Consider the following 20,763-nt stretch of genomic DNA (forward strand, 5'->3'; position numbering starts at 1 on the left):
TTGAGAACAATAATAGACCTTGAGAGAGTTACTACTAGAACCTTAACAAAAAACCAGGTTTCAACACATAAATACATAATCTGTCTCACAAACTATATATCACGTTGAACAAAACTCAATTCTGACAAACAAACACTGATTATTAATATGATAATCAATCTTCTGACATAATGATTACCACAGATTCATAAAAATCAATAACCGAGGTCTAGAACAGTGAATACGTTCGAAAGAACAACATAGAACACATGTCAAGTTTCATGGATATCAACAAAGAACAAACATAGAACTCAAACTACCCAAACATTTTCGATTATAAAATCCTAAAACTTTCAGATGATTACACCAGATTCAACCCCTAACGACTAGAACGATTATCAACATGGTATTCTTCTATAACAACGACCAAGAACAGACAAACATATCAAGTTCAAAACGAATCTGTTCTTATAAACCCTAATCGCAGGGCCAAGAGAAAGAAAGTTTAAACCGCCAAAAATTGGAAATAGCAATATGCACTTACAAGTACTTGCTATCAAAAAAAAAAAAAAAAAAAAACAATGAAACAAATATGTTCATAATAGTTCTTAAAACTAAATAGGATTAAAAACAACTAACACAAACATACATTCATCTTAATGAGAACTGCAATAGTTCCATATTAACCAAAAAAACTATACAAAATTACCATTTATCTAGCAATTAGAGGCTAAAAAACAAATTCACCAAATTCAACTGAGCTCTACATAAAGCTTTTATTTTAGGTCAGCAAAATAAACCTCGTTAAAAGAGTTAATTTTTTGATACAAATTAAACACAACAAAACCATAAATTTTATCACATGTCTCTTTTAAATCTTTCCAAACTTCAGAGACTAACCTAGAGTAAACTTGACCTAAATACAATTCCTCGGAAACTGAATTAGATAACCAAGTAAAGACCACAGAATTACATCTTTCCCATTGAGTAGCAAGAGTTTCATTTTCTAGTTTCACAATAGACCCATCAATAAAACAAATCTTATTTTTAACTCGCAAAGCAAGAGTCATAGCGTTAGCCCAAACCGTATAATTCTCAGTCCCTTTTAGTTTTATATTAACAACAGTTAAATGCGTAGAATCACTAGCATGCAGATACAAAGGATCATCAGGTTCAAGCTTACTAATCAAGGTCTCACCAAACAAGTTCACAAAATCAGCCATTAAAACACAGTTATTCACAGATCAGCGAATGAGATGCACAGGTTTTACACGTAACAGACAACAACAGTGAAACAACAAGACAACTCAACAATCAGTGAATCTGTGCCAGGGGCCAGATGGTAGGTTCATTATTCAATAGGTGCCTACCCAAGTCTTTGCACAGACGCCAACCCTAAATCAACACCAGTGATGAATAACCAACAAGAAAACCAGTACTAAACAAATGCAACACAAAAAATAATCAAGACACAGAATCACAAGGTGAACCCTCTCTGTATCCTCAAAAAAACGACAACCGGTCCTCACTACCCTGGCATCAAACTATTAAATCAATAGCAATAAAGATTAAAAAAATGAAAAGAATAGATAGGAACAGACTCACAGGTTGCGCTCCAAGCTAGATCAATCTTGTAACCTCGATAAGTCGCCAAATGTTGTAACGGAAAGGGATCCACAGAAAACCAACAGCTGCGTCTTCAAAAAAAAATCCCAAATCTTACAGATCTAAACCGGCAGATACGACCAGGTTCTTTAACAACCGACTTAACAATAAATAGATTTGACCAAAGTAAGGTTGATTCATGAAGAGTTTATCTGAACCGATTCTTCTCCAGATCGATCCCTTGATTACACGTCTCCTAGGGTTTCAGATACATAACTCTTGAACCAAAAAAACAACCAGCAGAAGACCACAACTTGAATGAGAAATCACGAGATCCCTTGTCGGCCTTTAAGAGCAGAACATGTCTTCTTCACAGATGAACTCTTGGGGTTTCTCCTTTCAAATCTATGAGACCTTTTTTGTACGTAATCACAAAGAACCCTATCCAGTGAGATTCTTCCTTCAACCAGATGATTTTAGCGGAAACAATAACCAAGATTAGCAGACAAAGAATGGCCGATTGATTTTGACCAAAAAACCTGCGTAGTAATTATGAACCAAAACCCTAGATAATCTCAATAGAACCTTTAAAACTTAAAAAAGAGCCAACCATGGCTCTGATACCATGTCAAAATAATGATATCAAACTGTAATCAACAAGAACCCAAACCACAGAGCTTTATTACCCAACAGATTCGAAGATTACAACAAAAACAAAGAACGAATCAAAGATACAAGGGACACTAACTCTCAACCCTCAACTACAGATGATTATCAACACGATAATCATCAACTCTCACAAGATCTCACAACAAGATCACTAATACAAGGTGAATCAATGAATAAATCGACTGAAACCCTAAGCGATTTTAGAGAGAGAAACGAGAGAATACTTATGGAAAAATCTGGAAACAACTGATCTAATGTGATGACTTTTAGGGGATCTCTTATATAGAGACCCATAACCTTGAACTTGAACCCGGTTAACCTGGATGATGTTTGTAACAACTTGTCAATTTGTTATAACCACTTCTTTATTCTATAAGCCCAGGAACCAGCAGAAGAAGCCCAATACCTTCCATAAGCCCAGCAACCAGACTGATCAATCTAGAAGCCCAATACTTCCAGCACCTCAATAATTTAACATGTTACAAAAAACACTAAGTTATAACATGTACCAATAAAAACTAGTATTAAACTGAACTTAATAAAGATATATTTCAACATGGATGAGAAGGATCAAGAGTCGGGGATGTTAAAAACTCTCTTGTGTGCGTCCGTTTTGCCAGAATAGTTAAACTCTTTATTGTATGAAAAATCATTTTTGTTGTGCATGGCATTAAACTGATTATGTAATTGCTGATAAGTTAATCAAACCAAAGGTAGATCACTCATTGTAACACTATAAACTGATATAGTGTTAAGCAGATTATCACTTTGAAAGCACAAAACTATAAATCTGAATGAGCATAAGAAGTGGTTTAGTCGTCACATGGAAACACACTATTAAGAAGCATAGCCTTACCAATATATGTATTTTACTTTCTCTTTGAATCACTGGGTTATTGTGCTCTACATTTTTCAAATGTTTGTGTGAGTTTATCTTAAATTGACCTTCACACTAACTACTTTTTGCAGTATCGATCCAACAAAAACACCCTATCGATCCAACAAAAACACCCTGACGTGTGTCTAAAGCTCAACTATCGTCTTTGGATAAAATCAGTACTCTTAGTTGAAACCATCCTTTGTCTTTTACCAAATCAACCAATAACCAATTTGATTAATAACCGGCATGAAAAAACCGGTTAACCGGTGGTAATTCTCATAACCTAATACATATCGGATGACTTTGGGCCTCAAAATCTTTTCTAAATATAGCCCAGAATGGGGAAGACATGAGTGTTAGATGGAAATAAACAACTTTTTTTTTTCATCCAGGGTATTCCTACCACTGCTGTTCATCATTGATTAGGGTTTTTTTTACTGTCAGTCGGTTCACCGCTGCTGCTGTTGATTATGTTATGTGTGAAATGAAATTGAAATAGGGCCACATAACTGTTAAGCATGTGATGAATGTATTGTTTGGAGTATCATTTGTTGTTGTTATTGATTATTATTTAAATTTTGATGTTTTAGGTTGGCATTTTGAAGTTGCTCATCTGAAATTGGGCTTTAGTATAGTTAAATGATAAATCTTTATTTGATGGTCATGCAATTGCTTTAAACCTTTAGCAATGTAGTATACATAAATCTTAACTTAATGTATTAATGTTGTTGCTGTATTTGTCCTAATGGAATTGAAATTTAACAATATAGTTTTACCACACTGGAATAAAATTTGACCAAATAATGAATCTGCAAAATTAAAAAGGATGAGGCTAAACGTAAACCTTTTACGATTAACGCACCCCTTAAAATCATACTGGAGTGGGTACATTTAGCACAATCCTTTTAAAATAGTTGATGTCACAAAGTTAACAATTTTCTTTTAGTGGTTAGATCATATCTATTTATACCCAAACCTACTCTTACTCAAAACCAATACGAACATATTTCTTATAAAAACTACACGTGGTGACTTGTTCCGACCCCAGGATAGTTAAACTCTTTATCTTTTCAAAAATCATTTTTTGTTGTGTGTGGCATTAAACTGATTATATAATTGTTTATAAGTTAATCATAAGCAAAAGTAGACCAATCATGGTAACATTCTAAAGTGATATAATGTTTAGCAGATTATCACTTTCAAAGTACAAGTCCAAACACCCTCACTATAAATTTGAATGAGCATAAAAATTGGTTTAGACTAAACGGTATGGGGCTGGCCCTGCCCCAGCGAGCCCTGGCGCCGCACCCCCACACCGCCCCCTGGCCCCGTCTCGGCTTCTCCGTCTCCCCAACGACGCATGCGACGGGCCAACTTTCTCTCTCTTTCTCTCTTCTTTCTCTCTCCCCTCTCTCTCTCTCTCTCTAAAAAATCAAATCATTTATATTTTTTAATTGTTTTTATAAATAGCGTGGGCCCCATCCTCCATCCCCTTGGTCCATCCCCTTTAGGCGCATCTTCACTCTCGATGACGTGGTGGGTGACGTGACGGCCCATCCCCTTGGGGATGAGCCTCGCCATACCGATTAGTCTTAGTCCTTACATGGAAACACAATGTTAAGAAGCATAGCCACACCAATATATGTACTTTACTTTCTCATTGATAACTGGTTAACATACACACACATATCATATAATAAAACGTAGAGAAAGGTTATGTACAAATGGACTTTACATACTAACCGTGTACAAATGAGTTTAACATACTTAACGTGAGAAGTGAATGAGAGATTTTTTTTCCATCTCGTCAAACACGTGTATTAGTCCCGGATTCTAATTTTTTTGTGTATTTATATTAGTAGAGTCATTATGTAATTACTCTACTAGAGTAAATACAATTTTTTTTTGTTTTTTTTACAATTTGCAACTAAACATCATGTTTAAGTAGCACAAACAAAATCTTCCTTCACTTCTTATCCTAAGACCTATTTGTATGTTATGATCTATTTGTATTTGATCTTTACACATAAAATTTATTCATGATTTATATGTTTTTCCAATGAAATTATATTTTATTAATTCTATAACTTCAAAGAATAAAAAAGGATCTTTATGAGTTTCTTTTATATATTTGTATATTTAAATGTTTTTTTAAACGGTTAGGGGACCCGGGGCGGTCTCCAAAAGTTCCGTGATAGTATAACGCGATTGTTTATAACGCGTTGAACTCGACCGCCACCATATAACATAACGAGTGATGGCTTGTTTCAAAGTTTAACGCGTGGAAAAATTAACGCGTGATAGTTTGGGTTTGTGAGAGGAATTGTTGGTTGGGGGGAAATTGTTGGGTGTGGTGATGAGTGATGACCACCCCCACTAAAAATGGTTGTGAGTGATGGAAAAATGGTCAATGACATGGCGAAACTTGATTGGTGCTTGTGAGTGATAAATTCTATCACTAGTGAACCACCCCTAGTCCCCTTATTATGTAATTCTCTACATTTGGGCCATTATGTGGGTAAATCCTAATTATCGGATGATTCTAAGTGGGCTGATGTAGCCTAGAATGTGGGAAGACATAATACCACCGGTTATGTATTCTCATTTCTCACCACTGCTGCTGTTGATCGTTGATTAGGTTTTTTTTAACTGTTGATCGTTCTTTCGTCATCGGTCGCCGATTATTGTAGTCTCACCACCGCTGTTGCAATCCATCTAAACAAGGTTTGCCCCAACCAATTCCACTTGTGTTTTTCATTTGCTCTGAAAATCGAATTGATGAATGTAATGTCGCTTGTATCATTTGTTGTTATTCTTATTGTTATGATCTATCTACACGTGATGCACCAAACCCTTTCTTACCAAGATCAAAATGACAATGTTCTACATTTCCTAAATGTTCTGTTTGGCTTACTTTCTTACTTTCTCTGTTAGTTAGTGTCGTAAACAAAGTTTATTTTAAATTGACCTCCGTTACTGTAACTACTACTTTTTGCAGTAAACGAAAACACCCAGAGGTGAGATGAAATCTAAACGTTTGTCTAAAGCTAAACGATTGTCTTTGGATATCATCACCACACTTCCTCAACCCATAATAGAAACCATCCTATGTCTTTTACCTATCAAAGAGGCAGCAAGGACAAGTATCCTCTCAAGGGACTGGAGGTACAAATGGACCACCATTCCTAAACTTGTGTTTTCTACACCAGATGGATACCCAATAATGGAGACAAGTAAACTTATACGTGCTATACACCAAGTTATGTCATTGCGACAGGATCCAATACACGAGTTCACCCTTTCTTTACATGGTAACTGCTTTGGCAAAACTGGTTTACCTTCTTGTGAAGTTGATCAAATATTATGTCGTTTGTCAAAGAACCATCCTGTCAACAAGTTAATACTTGATTTTGGTGCATCATCTGATGATTGTTCGTATAATTTACCCTTCTCCGTCTTCTCCTCGTTGCATCACTTAACGGAACTATATCTCAGCTGGTGTGGTCTTGATCATCAACCGGCATTCAATGGATTTGGTAGCCTTGTAGTCTTATCCTTGGATTTTGTATGGATCTCTAGAAAAACACTTCTATGTCTTTTATCTAGTTGTCCATCACTTAAGAGCTTTAGGCTGGTAAGTAAGTTCTTACTCATTTTCTTGGGTTTTTGAAACTTATTTGAATATAGTAAGTTGCTGCAGATTATGCCCGAAGATCATGTTGTGGGGCATGAAAATTCCACCATGATTGAGCTATTCCAGTGTTTACCTTTGATTGAACATCTCACTATTTGGTGTGACACAATTTGGGTAACATTTATCCACCTTTAGATAATCAAAAGATCTAATTTATTCTTTTTAACTTTGTTTGTTGTTGATAATTGTTTTGGTTTATGTATGGTTCAAGTGGTTTGTTCCAGACTTGGTTCCACAAGAGCTTCCAACCTCACTAATCCATCTTAAATACTTCTGTTTGGAACAAATGTCTTTTCATCATGGCTATGCATTGACTTTTCTTGCTGTTTTGATCAAAAACTCCCCGAACTTGGAGAAAATTGAGCTAGAGGTAAGTAGTATAGGTCTGGTTGTATCGTATTCTCATGCCAAACAGTGACACAATAAACGACTCTTCTTGCAGATTGATATAGAACATTATCTCTTTAATGATACAAACTACGACTCCGATGTATTTGAAGAATATCATTCAGATGTTTGGTTGGAGCATCTGTCAAATGTTTGGTTGGAGCATCTGATTGAACTGAAGATTAGAGATTTTAGCAACTTGGAGCCTGAGTTGGAGTTTGTGAAGCTTATCTTGGCAAAGTCTCCCAAGCTGAAGAAGGTGAGCATAAAAAGCGTGGTTAAAAAGGATCAAGAGCCGGGGATGCTAAAAACTCTCTTGCGCACCCCACGCGTGTCTGCTGTAGAAATCGATGTTGTTTAGATCACTCGAGTTTCTTCAGAATTAAGGTAAAGATTTATGATTGTAATCTCGAGTTTTTGTATTGCTACCTATATTTCTATAACCTTTTCTAGAATTCTTCTGGATGTTTGACTACCATACATTTGGCAATCTTGACCCAACTATTATTTGGGTTGTTTTTGGACTTCAAATATACATTTTTGAGTAAGCGGATCAGAATGTGTATGAACTGTGATCTTGATTGTGTGGCTGACCTTTTGTTTAGTGTGGTATTTACATAACTGAAGTAGCTATTTACCAAAGTGAATGTATCTCTTGCTTCTTTATTGGTTTAATGCACGTGTATATGGTCAGGAAGTAACTGCATCAGCAAGAAACCCATGAATTCAGGCGGAGTGTTGTCAATGGTAGATGTATGAAAATGGTGGTTTGGTTAACTAGCGGTTCACCTTGGTTTATTTGGTTGTGTAAACACAAGTAACCATAACCAAGCCGAAAAGGTCAGTTATCAAAAAAAGAACTAAGCGAGCTGAAAAGGTCAGTTATCAAAAAAAAAGAAAAAAAAAAAAGAACTAAACGAACCGTCGTTTAACCATTTTCATTGGTTATGTCAGTTTGGTTAACTCATTTTTCGGTTATGGCTCTGTTAATTTGTTGTTTGCGGCATTAATTGGTGATGCCTCGGAAATTTTGAAGAAAGGATTTTAGATGATACTTGCCAAACATGTTGGTCACTGTCGGTTGGAACAATTTGGCGTCGGACAAGGCACCGTCAAAAAATTTATTGATAAGATTTCAGATGATATTTTTTGCCAGACTTTTTGATCATTATCAGTTGAAACACTTTGGTGACGGACGAGGCCCAGTGGAAATGTTTATTGAAAAGACACATGAAACCTTGCTAATTTTCACATCTTTCATTCTCATTCTCAAGCAGGATCGGTGGTTTAAATATGCCAAACGTGATGTTGTAATATGTTAATATAGTGGTAACCAGTTTGTTGAAAGTGGTGTTTGTTCTCAGGATAAAAAGTGGCCATGGTATCAAATGAGTTTGAAAATATAGGCTCGTTTTGTAAATGGTAACTCAAATCTAAATCTTCAGGAGGTCAAAAAGAGTTGAAATGGGTGGTCTAGGAATATTTGGGTGCCCCAAAATGGTTTCCACTTATATGCTTAAAACATGCGACTTGGGAAACCATATAAACAAAAATAAAAAGGTTCCGAAAGTAACAATGTTCGGTTGGAATCGACGTGGTACCCGTATTATTGAGACGGTATCTGTTTGTTTCGTCATGGTACGTGACGGACACACTACGACACTCATTATAACTTATGATACAAAAAAGATACTGTTAAAATAATATATATATATATATATATATATATATATATATATATATATTCAGTTTAATCAGTTTAATATAGATTTAAACATGTTATAACATGTGACACCTCGCGAAAATGTTCAACAACACTAGCTTCTTCAATGACCGCATGCTAAATTGTCGGGACGGAAATTCTTTCAACTTGGGGATAATTTGACATCCCGGAAAAACAAGTAACTTCCTGAGTCGATTTGTTGTATATTTTATAAAACACGAACTTTGGTTTCGCTTATATCCGTGTATATTGTAACGTGTGTGTATATATATAAATAAATGTCTTAACTTGAAATATTCATATTACGGAACTTGAACTCGTTACATCATCTAATCCAAACCCGCGTATTACGAGGCCCAAATCCGCGCACCCCTTTTTGCGGCCCAGCCGAAGCAGGCCCAAACCGCCCACCCACAACCCCTCCTTTGCGTCATGAGCAGCCCAAACACACCCCCTTGTCCTCGGTCCAACCCCCAAATCACAAAGCCCATGTTTTTCTTTTTTATCCTATACGCATACATGTGTGTGGTTTGGAAAGTGGTACGTTTTGTACATTTGTTTAAATTGTGGTTTCTAACCGTGATGAGTTTATTTTACAATTCCGCTGCAAACATGAAGTACATTTTTAGAACTTTTAAACTAAATTACCAATCGTATCATTTTGGAATAATTTACACATTTCGTAAACGGTTCAAAATAATTAGTGGCTGGATCCTAGGCAATCGCACGCCTCGTGGTAATACTCCGCATGTAGAAATTTTGAGGGTTTGACATAATATTTGTTTGCTTTTTTTCTTATGAGGTTTGGATTGGACTTGGGCTTGCATTACTGGGCTTAGAGAATGTCTTGCTGAGTTGATGGGCTGCTAGTGGGCTGCTGTTTCTGTGGGCTTAAAGTTCTATTGTTGTGCGAAGGCAGAAGGCTGTTATAAAAACTTATAAGTTGTTATATTCTATTCTACTACATATTCTACTACAAGATAGGGGAATAGTGACAGGCAGTTGGTCTGGCACTTCCCTATTGGACCAACATATTTTTAATTCTACTACATATACATTTATAAGATAGGGGAATAGTGCCAGGCAGCTGGCCTGGCACTTCCTTATTTGACGAACATATTTTTAATTTAATTTAATTTCCAGCTTAAAATTACGGTTTCGTCCTTTGTTTAAAATTATGTTTTACCCCTATTTTAAAATAAAATTATCTTTTTGCCCTGGCTCAAAATTTACGCTTTTACCCTCGGTTCAAATACCCATTTCTAATTCTACTTCCAGTTTAAATTTACGTTTTCGCCCTCCGTCTAAAATTACGCTTTTGCCCCCCCCCCCCCTCAAAATAAAAATATGTTTTTGCTCTTAGCTCAAAATTACGATTTTGCCCCCACTCAAAATTACGTCTTTGCCCAGAGTTCAAAATAAAATTATGTTTTCCCCCATAGCTCAAAATTATGATTTTGCCCTCAGTTTAAAATTATGAATTCGCCCCCAGTTCAAAATATTTTTACGATTTTGCTCTCTGTTCAAAATTATGATTTTGCTCTTATTTCAAAAATTACGATTTCTCCCCCGGTTAAAAATTATGATCTTGCCATTGTTTTACTTTTTTTTTTGCAAACCTATAGTACTGTTTTATTTTGCTTGGTTGACTCAATATAACTTTTATTGTGTCAAGCAGTTGTCTAACACTCGCTCATTGGTCCTGACAAATTAGTATTTTACCCCCAGCTCAAAATTACAGACCTGTTATTGTTTTAATTTTTTTAGCAAAACTATGGTAGTGTTTTCGTTTAATTGGTTGTCTCGATGTATTTTTTTAGATCGTTTTATAAATAGTATGTACAAGTAACCTAAAACATGCATACATGTTATGAAACTATGAAATATTTGATTTAACGCCCTGTAACGTGGGCGGACATAGGTGTAATTTTTATTCGTCCAGACATGCCTGGTACATGCTCATTTGTGTTGAAAAATTACAATTTTGCTCTCATTTTAAAATTATAGTCTTCCCATCGTTTTAGTTTTTTTAGTAAAAGTATGGTAGTGTTTTTGTTATAACTGGTTGACTCGATGTAATTTTTTTTGAGATCGTGTTATGAGTAGTATGTACAAGTAACCGAAACACAAACATACATGTTATGAGAGAGAAATATTCGGCTTATTGACCCGCAACGCGGGCGGGGCAAAAACTAGTTGTTTCAACAAAGTCAAGTACACTAGGTCCAGATTATCCGTTTGTCAAAAGTGGGTAGCGGGTCAGTATAAAAGGAGTCTCATTGCATTATTGGAGATAGCTCAAATATTTTTTTCCATCAGTGTTCTCTCGTTTCTCTTTCTAGAAAGCGCTTAGGGTTTTTTGTTGATTATCATTAAATCATCTTATTTTAGTGATTTGTGTGTGAGATCTAGTTATCGTGTTGGTAATCATCTGTAGTTGACAGTTGAGAGTTATTGATTCTTGTATCGAGTGAGTCGTTCTTCAGTTGTAATCTTCAGATCATTTGGGTAAATACTGTTTGGTGTTTGGTTTATCAATTATCATCTTGATATCATTGTATTTGACATATACTATATTGCAAATACCACTCCGTTTTCAATGAAATTTATACTGAAACCATAAAACGGAGTTGTATTGATTTGGCTCGTCATGAGAAAGAACAAAAATCAATTATATTTAAAGCATTTGAATTTTTATTGAAACGTAGATGCAAATAAACATGTCGCAACAATATATTCATAGTTTTACAAAACATTGCATTATATTATTATAATAACAAAAAGAGTAAAGGACATAGGTATATAAAAAAACTAAATGCGAGGTATCTTTGATAGAATATACGTTTATACTCCGATTACTTGTACATTACTACTCACAACTTGGTTTCGAATAAAAATTATATTGGGACATAAAAAAATACGCACATCTTAATGAAACATCAAATCTTAAAAGTAATAAGAGAAAAACAAAATATATTTGATTATTAATTATAATTATAACTAGGTTTAAATAAAAGTTCATCGCGTTGCGGCGAATTTCTTTTGTTATTTAGTTTGTGTTTACATGTGTTTTGAAATTACTACGAGCGTGTTGCGAACAAAACTGCTGACAAGAATAAAAAGAAAATGTAGAAAAAAACACTAAAAGATAACCGAAAGAAAATCAACCAAAAAAGTTGTATGGTAACTATGTTGTTCGTATGAAACCGTGGTCAGAGATGAACAAATTGTTCTGGGTACCGGTACCAAATTCGCTTAACCGAAAGATCTTAAGTACCAATTCGGTACCGACTTTTGGCGTTCCTGGTTCACTACCGTTTTTTACCTTCATATACCGGTACCGTAACCGGTATTTTCGGTATCAGTACCGATTCTGTATCGGTTGGTGTCACTGCCCCCGACCCGGTTTGACCCGTTTCAGGAGCCGCGGGACAGGAATCCCGTGGTATTTAATTTAGGCGACAGCGGAAGTCTTTTTAAAACAGGATCTCTTAATAATTTAAACTGCTCGTTTCATAATTTAGGGATAAATTCCCAAAATTTACAATAATGTGATTTCTCAGGGAAATCTTTATTTTCAAAACATGTTCATTTATTTATTTACATTGAGCCACTTTTCTAAGCTGGGAGTGCTCCACGGCACTTTTCTTTGCTCATACCAGATCACCTGAAACATGTTTGAAAAAGGTTTTGTCAGCAGGGAAATACTGAGTGAATCATTCATTTTGCTGAAAACGCCACATTCGTTATAATCTACAGTATTAAGGGGAATTACAATGTTTCTGATATCAAACCAACTACCCACAGTATTTGTCACTCGACCATCCATTGGCTAGCCCATTTGTCCAATGGTGTCTGTGACTGTGGTCAGGTCACCCCTTGGCCACCCGTTTGTCCAAGTGTGACGGGAAATAAGTAATGTATACAAAACCCCACATACCGGCTGTAATTTGGTGATTACATAGACTTAATCCCTGTAATTATAACTTTAAAAAATAACTTGGAGTTTTGTAAAACAGTTGACCCACAAACTGTGAGAAAAGAGTTTATAAAAGTGGAATGACTCACATTGTAGATTTACGAGCAGAGTATAAGCTTTACTGATTAGCCTTTTAACCTAATTTAAATAACAATGCACACACAAATGGGATTAGTAACTAATTCAGCAGTTACGTCAATTCACGAGATTAAACCCTCACAACTATTATCAAGTGCAATACTTAACAATTCAATGGATTCACAACGAATGACAGAGCATAGTCCGAATTCGAACAGCACTCAAACATTCAAGTCGAAATCACAATGAATAACAAAGTACAAGCTCAATTTGAGCAGCACTCGGACAATTGTTGGATAGTTATAATCGATCGGACGTTGAATCGTAATAGCGATCGAGTTATTACCCTGATTGTGGCAGCACCTCATGATCGTGTGTGTTTAATTGTGATATAACAGTGATAATTCGACGTCTACAGAAGCTATTCACGTCATTCCAAGTCCCCTGTTCAAGTCCCAAGGTCGGCTATTTATAGCCAAAATTTGGCCTTGCTTACGGACCGTAAGCCTGATCCCTTACGGTCCGTAAGGGATACCTATAGGTCCTAGACTTGCCATGCACGGGAGTAGCTTGCATGAATCAAAATTTTCAACCAATCAGAAGTTTGCAACGTTTGAATTTAGATAATTATCAACTAGGGTTTGCCCCCTTCGAGTTTTAGGGGCCCTGATCCTGATTCCGATCATTCTGAAAATTTTAGGGCTAGTGCAGAATTAATTGGGTGTCTCAATTAGGGTTTTCTTATTAACTAATTATTGTCCTAACTATTGATTTTAGTGGCAGTTGTTACATCCTCCCCACCTTAAGAAAATCTCGTCCTCGAGATTTACTGAAATAGATGAGGGTACTTTCGCTTCATCTCTGATTCCAGTTCCCAAGTGTATTCTGGTCCTCTCCTGGATTCCCATTTGACTTTTACTAGCACTAGTCGTTTGTGTTTGAGAAACTTGATTTTTCGATCTTCTATTTGTAGGGGTTTCTCTACGAATTTTAGCTTTTCATTTACCTCTATATCTTGGAGAGGTACTACCAGGGATTCGTCTGATAAACATTTCTTGAGATTGGATACATGAAACACATCATGTACTCCAGCTAATTCTTATGGTAGTTGTAAACGATAAGCTACTGCTCCTATTCGTTGGATTACAGGGAATGGTCCAACATATCTGGGACTCAGTTTTCCTTTCTTACCGAATCGTACTACTCCTTTCCAAGGAGATACTTTTAATAGTACTTTGTCTCCGACTTGGAATTCTAACGGCTTGCGGCGATTGTCTGCATAACTCTTCTGACGATCTCTAGCAGTCTTCAGTCTTTCCTTGATTTGCGATATCTTGTCAGTAGTTTCTTGCACAATCTCTGGTCCTGATAACTAACTTTCTCCTATCTCTGCCCAACAAACAGGAGTTCTGCACTTGCGTCCATACAGTGCTTCGAAGGGAGCAGCTTCGATGCTCGAATGATAACTATTGTTATAGGAGAATTCAATTAATGGTAAATGGCTATCCCAATTACCACCAAAGTCAATTACACATGATCGGAGCATGTCTTCCAGGGTTTGTATCGTCCTTTCACTTTGTCCATCTGTTTGAGGATGATATGCAGTACTCAATTTAAGTCGAGTTCCCATTGCTTCTTGGAAACTTGTCCAGAAACGGGAAGTAAAACGACTATCTCTATCCAATACAATGGAGAGTGGGACTCCATGTAAGGATACTACTTCATCTACATACAACTTGGCTAACCTTTCCATGCTAAAGGTTTCCTTCATTGGTAGAAAATGAGCTGATTTGGTTAATCGATCCACAATTACCCAAATAGCATCATTACCTTTTCTGGTTCTGGGTAACTTAGTAACAAAATCCATTGTTATGAGTTCCCATTTCCATACAGGCATTTCTAGCTGTTGTAGTAGTCCTGAAGGTTTCTGATGTTCGGCTTTAACTTGTGAACAGGTTAAACACTTAGATACGTATTCGGCTATATCCTTTTTCATTCTTATCCACCAAAAATTATTTCTTAAACCCTGGTACATCTTATTATTTCCTGGATGTACAGTATACCTAGATTTATGAGATTCTTCTAAAATCTTATTTCTTAATTCTCCTTGCTTAGGTACCCAAACTCGTTTCTTGTGGAATCTCCAAATTCCATCTCTTCCTTGTTCTAATTCCTTTAGATAACCTTTCATTCCTTCGGCATCGTCCTTGATTGCCGTTCCTTGAATTTCCTTTATTTGTTCCATTAAATCTAATTGTAGATTTAACCTAAGAGCACGGACTCGCTTGTGCTTTTCATGATATTTACGACTTAAGGCGTCGGCAACTACGTTCGCCTTTCCTTCGTGATATTGAATATCACAGTCGTAATCACTTAAGATTTCCATCCACCTTCTTTGCCTCATATTTAACTCTTTTTGCCCAAATATATACTTTAAACTCTTATGGTCCGTATAGACAGTAAACTTACTTCCATACAGATAATGTCTCCAGATCTTAAGGGCGAAAATTATGGCTCCTAACTCTAGATCATGAGTTGTATAATTTTCTTCGTGCTTTTTCAATTGCCTAGAGGCATACGCAATTACCTTTTTGTGTTGCATCAACACACATCCATATCCTAATTTTGAAGCATCACAGTATACTTCAAAATCCTCGGTTCCTTCGGGTAAAACTAAAATTGGAGCATTTGTCAATTTGTGCTTTAGAATCCTAAAAGCTTCCTCTTGTCTAGATCCCCATTCAAACTTAACGGCTTTACAGGTTAGCTTAGTTAAAGGTACAGCTATCCTAAAGAAATCTTTAATAAATCGTCTATAATATCCAGCCAATCCTAGAAAACTTCTAACTTCCATAGCCGTTCGTGGAGCTTTCCAATTCGTGATTGCTTCTATTTTAGCAGGATCTACGTGAATTCCTTCGTGATTCGCCATATGACCTAAAAATTGTACTTCTTGTAGCCAGAATTCGCACTTTGAGAATTTAGCGTACAACTTTTCTTTTCTTAACAAAGTTAAGAGTGCATGTAAATGTTCACAATGTTCCTCCTGACTTTTGGAATAAATGAGTATATCGTCAATGAACACGATTACAAATTTATCCAAGTATGGTTTACAGATTCTATTCATCATGTCCATAAATGCGGCTGGAGCATTTGTTAATCCAAAGGGCATGACTGTAAACTCATAATGACCATACCTAGTTCTGAAAGCAGTTTTAGGTATGTCCTCCTCTTGTACTTTCAACTGGTGATATCCAGATCTTAAATCTATCTAAGAGAAATACCTAGCTCCTTGCAATTGATCAAAAAGATCATCAATCCTAGGTAATGGGTATCGGTTCTTAATTGTAACCTTATTCAATTCCCTATAATCGATACACATTCTCATTGATCCATCTTTCTTCTTTACAAACAACACTGGTGCACCCCAAGGGGATGAACTAGGTTGTATGAATCCTTTGCTTAGTAATTCATCTAATTGCTTTTTCAATTCTAGCATTTCAGTAGGTGCTAATCGATAAGGTGTCTTAGCTATTGGTGCAGTACCTGGAATTAAATGAATTCTAAACTCTACTTCCCTATCAGGTGGTAAACCAGGTAATTCTTCAGGAAAAACATCTGGGTATTCTGAAACTATAGGAATGTCCTGGAGTTCCTTACTTTTAGTGTTAATGATTACAGAAATCATATACACCATTTCTTGTTTCCTTGAATAACTAGCCAATTTCATTACTGAAATGAATTTCAGTGGCTTCCGAGGTCTATCTCCTATAATTATAATTACTTCTCCTGTGGGAGTACGGATTTCTACGGAATTCTTATCACACAGGATTCGGGCATGGTTGGCTATTAACCAATCCATTCCTAACACTACATCGAATCCGGCTAAATTCATAGGTAACAGAATTGCAGAAAACTTATGACCTAACAATTCTATTCTTACTTCTTGCAAAACCTTGTCTATGTTGACAGAATTTCCACCTGCCGTTTCAACAGAAAAGATCTGCCTAAGGGTATTTAGAGGTAAGTTAAGAGCTTGACAGAATGCAGTATCAATGAAACTTTGGTTTGCACCAGAATCAAATAATACTTTTGCATAGACGTTATGCACTAAGAACGTACCCGCTATCACGTCTGGAATGAGTTCGGCTTCTTGAGTGGTCAGCTGGAATGCTCGTGCATTTTTCTTAGTAGTTCCTTCAGTCGTTTTAGCTCTACTGTCTGCTGGTTTAGCTAACTTAGGGCATTCGGACTGGAAATGTCCTGTTTCTCTGCAGTTATAACAAACTTTTGTTTTCCTTCTGCAGTCTTCTTCCCGATGTCCTTTCGCTTTGCAAAAGTTGGAAAATATATTGCACTGTCCATAGTGTTTCTTTTTGCAATTTCTACAAAAAGGAGGTGACGAGTATTGCCCGGTTCCTCTTTTCTTGAATTTATTGCTATTATTACCTACGCGGAATCCTTGGGTAATCTTCTGAGCCAATTCTTTCTTGCGGTCTTCTTCTCTGATGCGGACTAGTTCATCAGTTAAGGTATTAGCTAATTCTACAGCATCGTCAATTGTGCGTGGTCTCGCAGCTTTAACGATGTTACGGATTTCTCCAATTAATCCCCAAATATAACGGGAAATAAGTACCGGTTCTGGCGAAGCCAGGGAAGGTACCACTCTTGCATATTCGAAGAATGTCGAAGTATATCCTCGACAGTCTACACCTAACATACGATGACTCAGGAACTTGTTTGCCATTTGTTCCTTCTCGTATTCGGGACAGAATTTTCTTTCGACAAGACGCTTAAATTCTTCCCAATGCATTGCATAGGCCACCTTTCTTCCTTTTGCTTGTAGCACCGTGTTCCACCATTCTAACGCCCCTTCTTTGAACAAGTTTGATGCATACATCACTTGATCTTCTTCAGCACATTTACTTATTGCAATTACTGCCTCGGTTTTCTCTAACCAACGCAGTGTTGCAGTTGCCCCTTCATTACCTGCAAATTCTGTGGGTTTACAGGCAAGAAATTCTTTGTAAGTGCAACCAGGCGTTGCAGCTTTCATTCTTTTAGGGAGTGGGGCCTGTTGCGGATCATGATCGTCATGATTGCCGCCTCCATTTATGCTGTTACTGCCGTTATCTTCCGGAATACGTTTACTAGGAATTAATTGTGGTTCGGCAGGTTTCTGAACATCAGCCACGATTTCTGGAATAGCATTGGCTATCCCTTGAGCAATAAAGTGTTCAATATCTTGTCTAGTTATATATTGATCTTCCTGATTTTGCTCAGACTGATTTACTTCATTAACTGGTTCACTATTAGCGTTTTCCATCTGCTAATTAGAAATTATTAGTGTCTAATTATTAATATCAAAATTACAGATACATACACAGAAAAACACATAGATCAGCCTAACATGCAAGCATAGTCAAAATTGTCGATGCCTCGACTTCTGTTTTGTTTCATATATTATACCTGCTTCAATACACACTTTTTATCTTACAGTGTTTTATTGCCTATTTTACAGAATCAGTTTTACTATTTTAGTTATAATACAAACAAACTTTTCCAACCCTTCCTATCTTTTGGTCCACTGGCAGTTTCAGTAACGACGTTCCCTCTCGTCGTACTTCCAAGAAATCTGCTCCCCCATTTCTCGGATCCTATTCCCGGTGCCTATCAGTTCTTCACCAAACTGACGTAGCTCAGCTAAATTTTCATAGCTCATTGGCGGATTAGGGATAGGTTCTGGATCAAATTGTGGGAGAAAACTATAGGGACTATTAATTATATTTTGGAATTGCCAGTCATTGGTCCACCATTCCTCCATTTGGCCTAATGGTCGGGTGTGAACTAGTGGGTCTGGAATAGCTGGTCTTAGGTTTATTGGGAATTGGGCTGTAGCAGGATAAGAGAAGAGATTATTGTTGATAGGTTCTAGAACATCACAATTATCCAGTAGGCGGTCTATTTCGTCCTGGAATGTGGTTTCCTCAGACTGTTTAGAGCTTTCTCTGATATCTATTCCCTTTTGCTTTAGGTCTATCCCTAGTTCTGCTGGCTTGGAACTTTCTCCGGTTTCTATTTCTTTTCCCTTGCTCACACTCACAGGATTTTCTATTTTAGGGAGTCTCCTAGGTTTCTTTCTACGCACTTTTCGCCACCCTACATATCTTCTCTTCTTTTTAGGTTTGGCTTTTTCCAGCGGTGGAGCTTGGAATTCCAGAGGTTCCTCTATGTCAGCAATGTAACCAGTGAAGTTGTGGGAGACTTCAATCGGCACAGGATAGAGGTTGAGATTCTGACATGCTTCCGACATCTCATTCATGCTGTACGGCATACATGCAAAATGCACAAAATGCTAAGTTAAAACTTTGGAACAAAGCTTAACAAATAAATATTTTTTATTGCATACCAATTTGTACAACATACACAAATAGAACACATTCAGATCTATTTATTTATTTACTGGGAAGTAAATATTTCTAGGTTTAAAGCTTAAAGATTTGCATTTTCTGCTACAGTGGCGAGCAGATACAGGTTTGCCCATTTTTCATCTAAGTTATTTTCCCTTGGTGGATTATTATTATTTTCCTGAATTTCTGGGTTAAACCTCACTCTCTTGGTTCGGGGTTTCTTTTTCTCTTGACCTTTTCTAAGGATTGAATTCCTTTTCTCTGGTGTAAGTGGGTTTTCATAGTTGGCCTTACGGACAAAGATTCCCTCTTCTAAATTGGTGGGAGATTTGGAGGAAGAGGTTCCCTGTTCTTTAGGTGTACTATCTAATTTGCGATAGATAGCAGAAATCTTTTGTTTACCCATACTGTAATTTTAACAATTAATCAGTTAATAAGCATATATTCACAGAATAACAAATAAAACTTTCCTAATTAACATAATGAGCTTTAATCAGTAAGCTTAAAACAGTGGCTCTGATACCACCTTTTTCCTGTCACTGCCCCCGACCCGGTTTGACCCGTTTCAGGAGCCGCGGGACAGGAATCCCGTGGTATTTAATTTAGGCGACAGCGGAAGTCTTTTTAAAACAGGATCTCTTAATAATTTAAACTGCTCGTTTCATAATTTAGGGATAAATTCCCAAAATTTACAATAATGTGATTTCTCAGGGAAATCTTTATTTTCAAAACATATTCATTTATTTATTTACATTGAGCCACTTTTCTAAGCTGGGAGTGCTCCACGGCACTTTTCTTTGCTCATACCAGATCACCTGAAACATGTTTGAAAAAGGTTTTGTCAGCAGGGAAATACTGAGTGAATCATTCATTTTGCTGAAAACGACACATTCGTTATAATCTACAGTATTAAGGGGAATTACAATGTTTCTGATATCAAACCAACTACCCACAGTATTTGTCACTCGACCATCCATTGGCTAGCCCATTTGTCCAATGGTGTCTGTGACTGTGGTCAGATCACCCCTTGGCCACCCGTTTGTCCAAGTGTGACGGGAAATAAGTAATGTATACAAAACCCCACATACCGGCTGTAATTTGGTGATTACATAGACTTAATCCCTGTAATTATAACTTTAAAAAATAACTTGGAGTTTTGTAAAACAGTTGACTCATAAACTGTGAGAAAAGAGTTTATAAAAGTGGAATGACTCACATTGTAGATTTACGAGCAGAGTATAAGCTTTACTGATTAGCCTTTTAACCTAATTTAAATAACAATGCACACACAAATGGGATTAGTAACTAATTCAGCAGTTACGTTAATTCACGAGATTAAACCCTCACAACTATTATCAA

The 20,763-nt window shown here is 36.6% G+C and overlaps 1 protein-coding gene across 2 annotated transcripts; it reads left to right on the forward strand.

Moving 5' to 3' along the window:
• The first annotated feature begins 5,665 nt into the window (after positions 1-5,665).
• LOC110872665 (F-box/FBD/LRR-repeat protein At1g13570) lies at positions 5,666-7,767 on the forward strand. Of its 2 annotated transcripts, XM_022121513.2 has the most exons (5): positions 5,666-5,857; positions 6,132-6,767; positions 6,834-6,941; positions 7,039-7,197; positions 7,270-7,767. In XM_022121513.2, exons 2-5 carry the CDS (start codon positions 6,156-6,158, stop codon positions 7,573-7,575), a joined length of 1,185 nt encoding a protein of 394 aa, XP_021977205.1. In that variant the 5' UTR covers positions 5,666-5,857; positions 6,132-6,155; the 3' UTR covers positions 7,576-7,767. The 2 variants fall into 2 exon arrangements, with proteins under 2 accessions (XP_021977205.1, XP_035832083.1); XM_035976190.1 differs by lacking the exon at positions 5,666-5,857 and having other exon boundaries at positions 5,867-6,767.
• Positions 7,768-20,763: the final 12,996 nt, after the last annotated feature.

This window comes from Helianthus annuus, chromosome 8, assembly GCF_002127325.2.
Source record: "Helianthus annuus cultivar XRQ/B chromosome 8, HanXRQr2.0-SUNRISE, whole genome shotgun sequence".
Taxonomy (NCBI): Eukaryota; Viridiplantae; Streptophyta; class Magnoliopsida; order Asterales; family Asteraceae; genus Helianthus; species Helianthus annuus.

Bases quoted from the DNA above. Each gene is read 5' to 3' on its own strand.
- LOC110872665 (XM_022121513.2), top strand. From the start codon at position 6,156: ATGAAATCTAAACGTTTGTCTAAAGCTAAACGATTGTCTTTGGATATC. The intron at 6,768-6,833 runs GTAAGTAAGTTC...AAGTTGCTGCAG, and splicing joins CACTTAAGAGCTTTAGGCTG to ATTATGCCCGAAGATCATGT. The intron at 7,198-7,269 runs GTAAGTAGTATA...CTCTTCTTGCAG, and splicing joins TGGAGAAAATTGAGCTAGAG to ATTGATATAGAACATTATCT.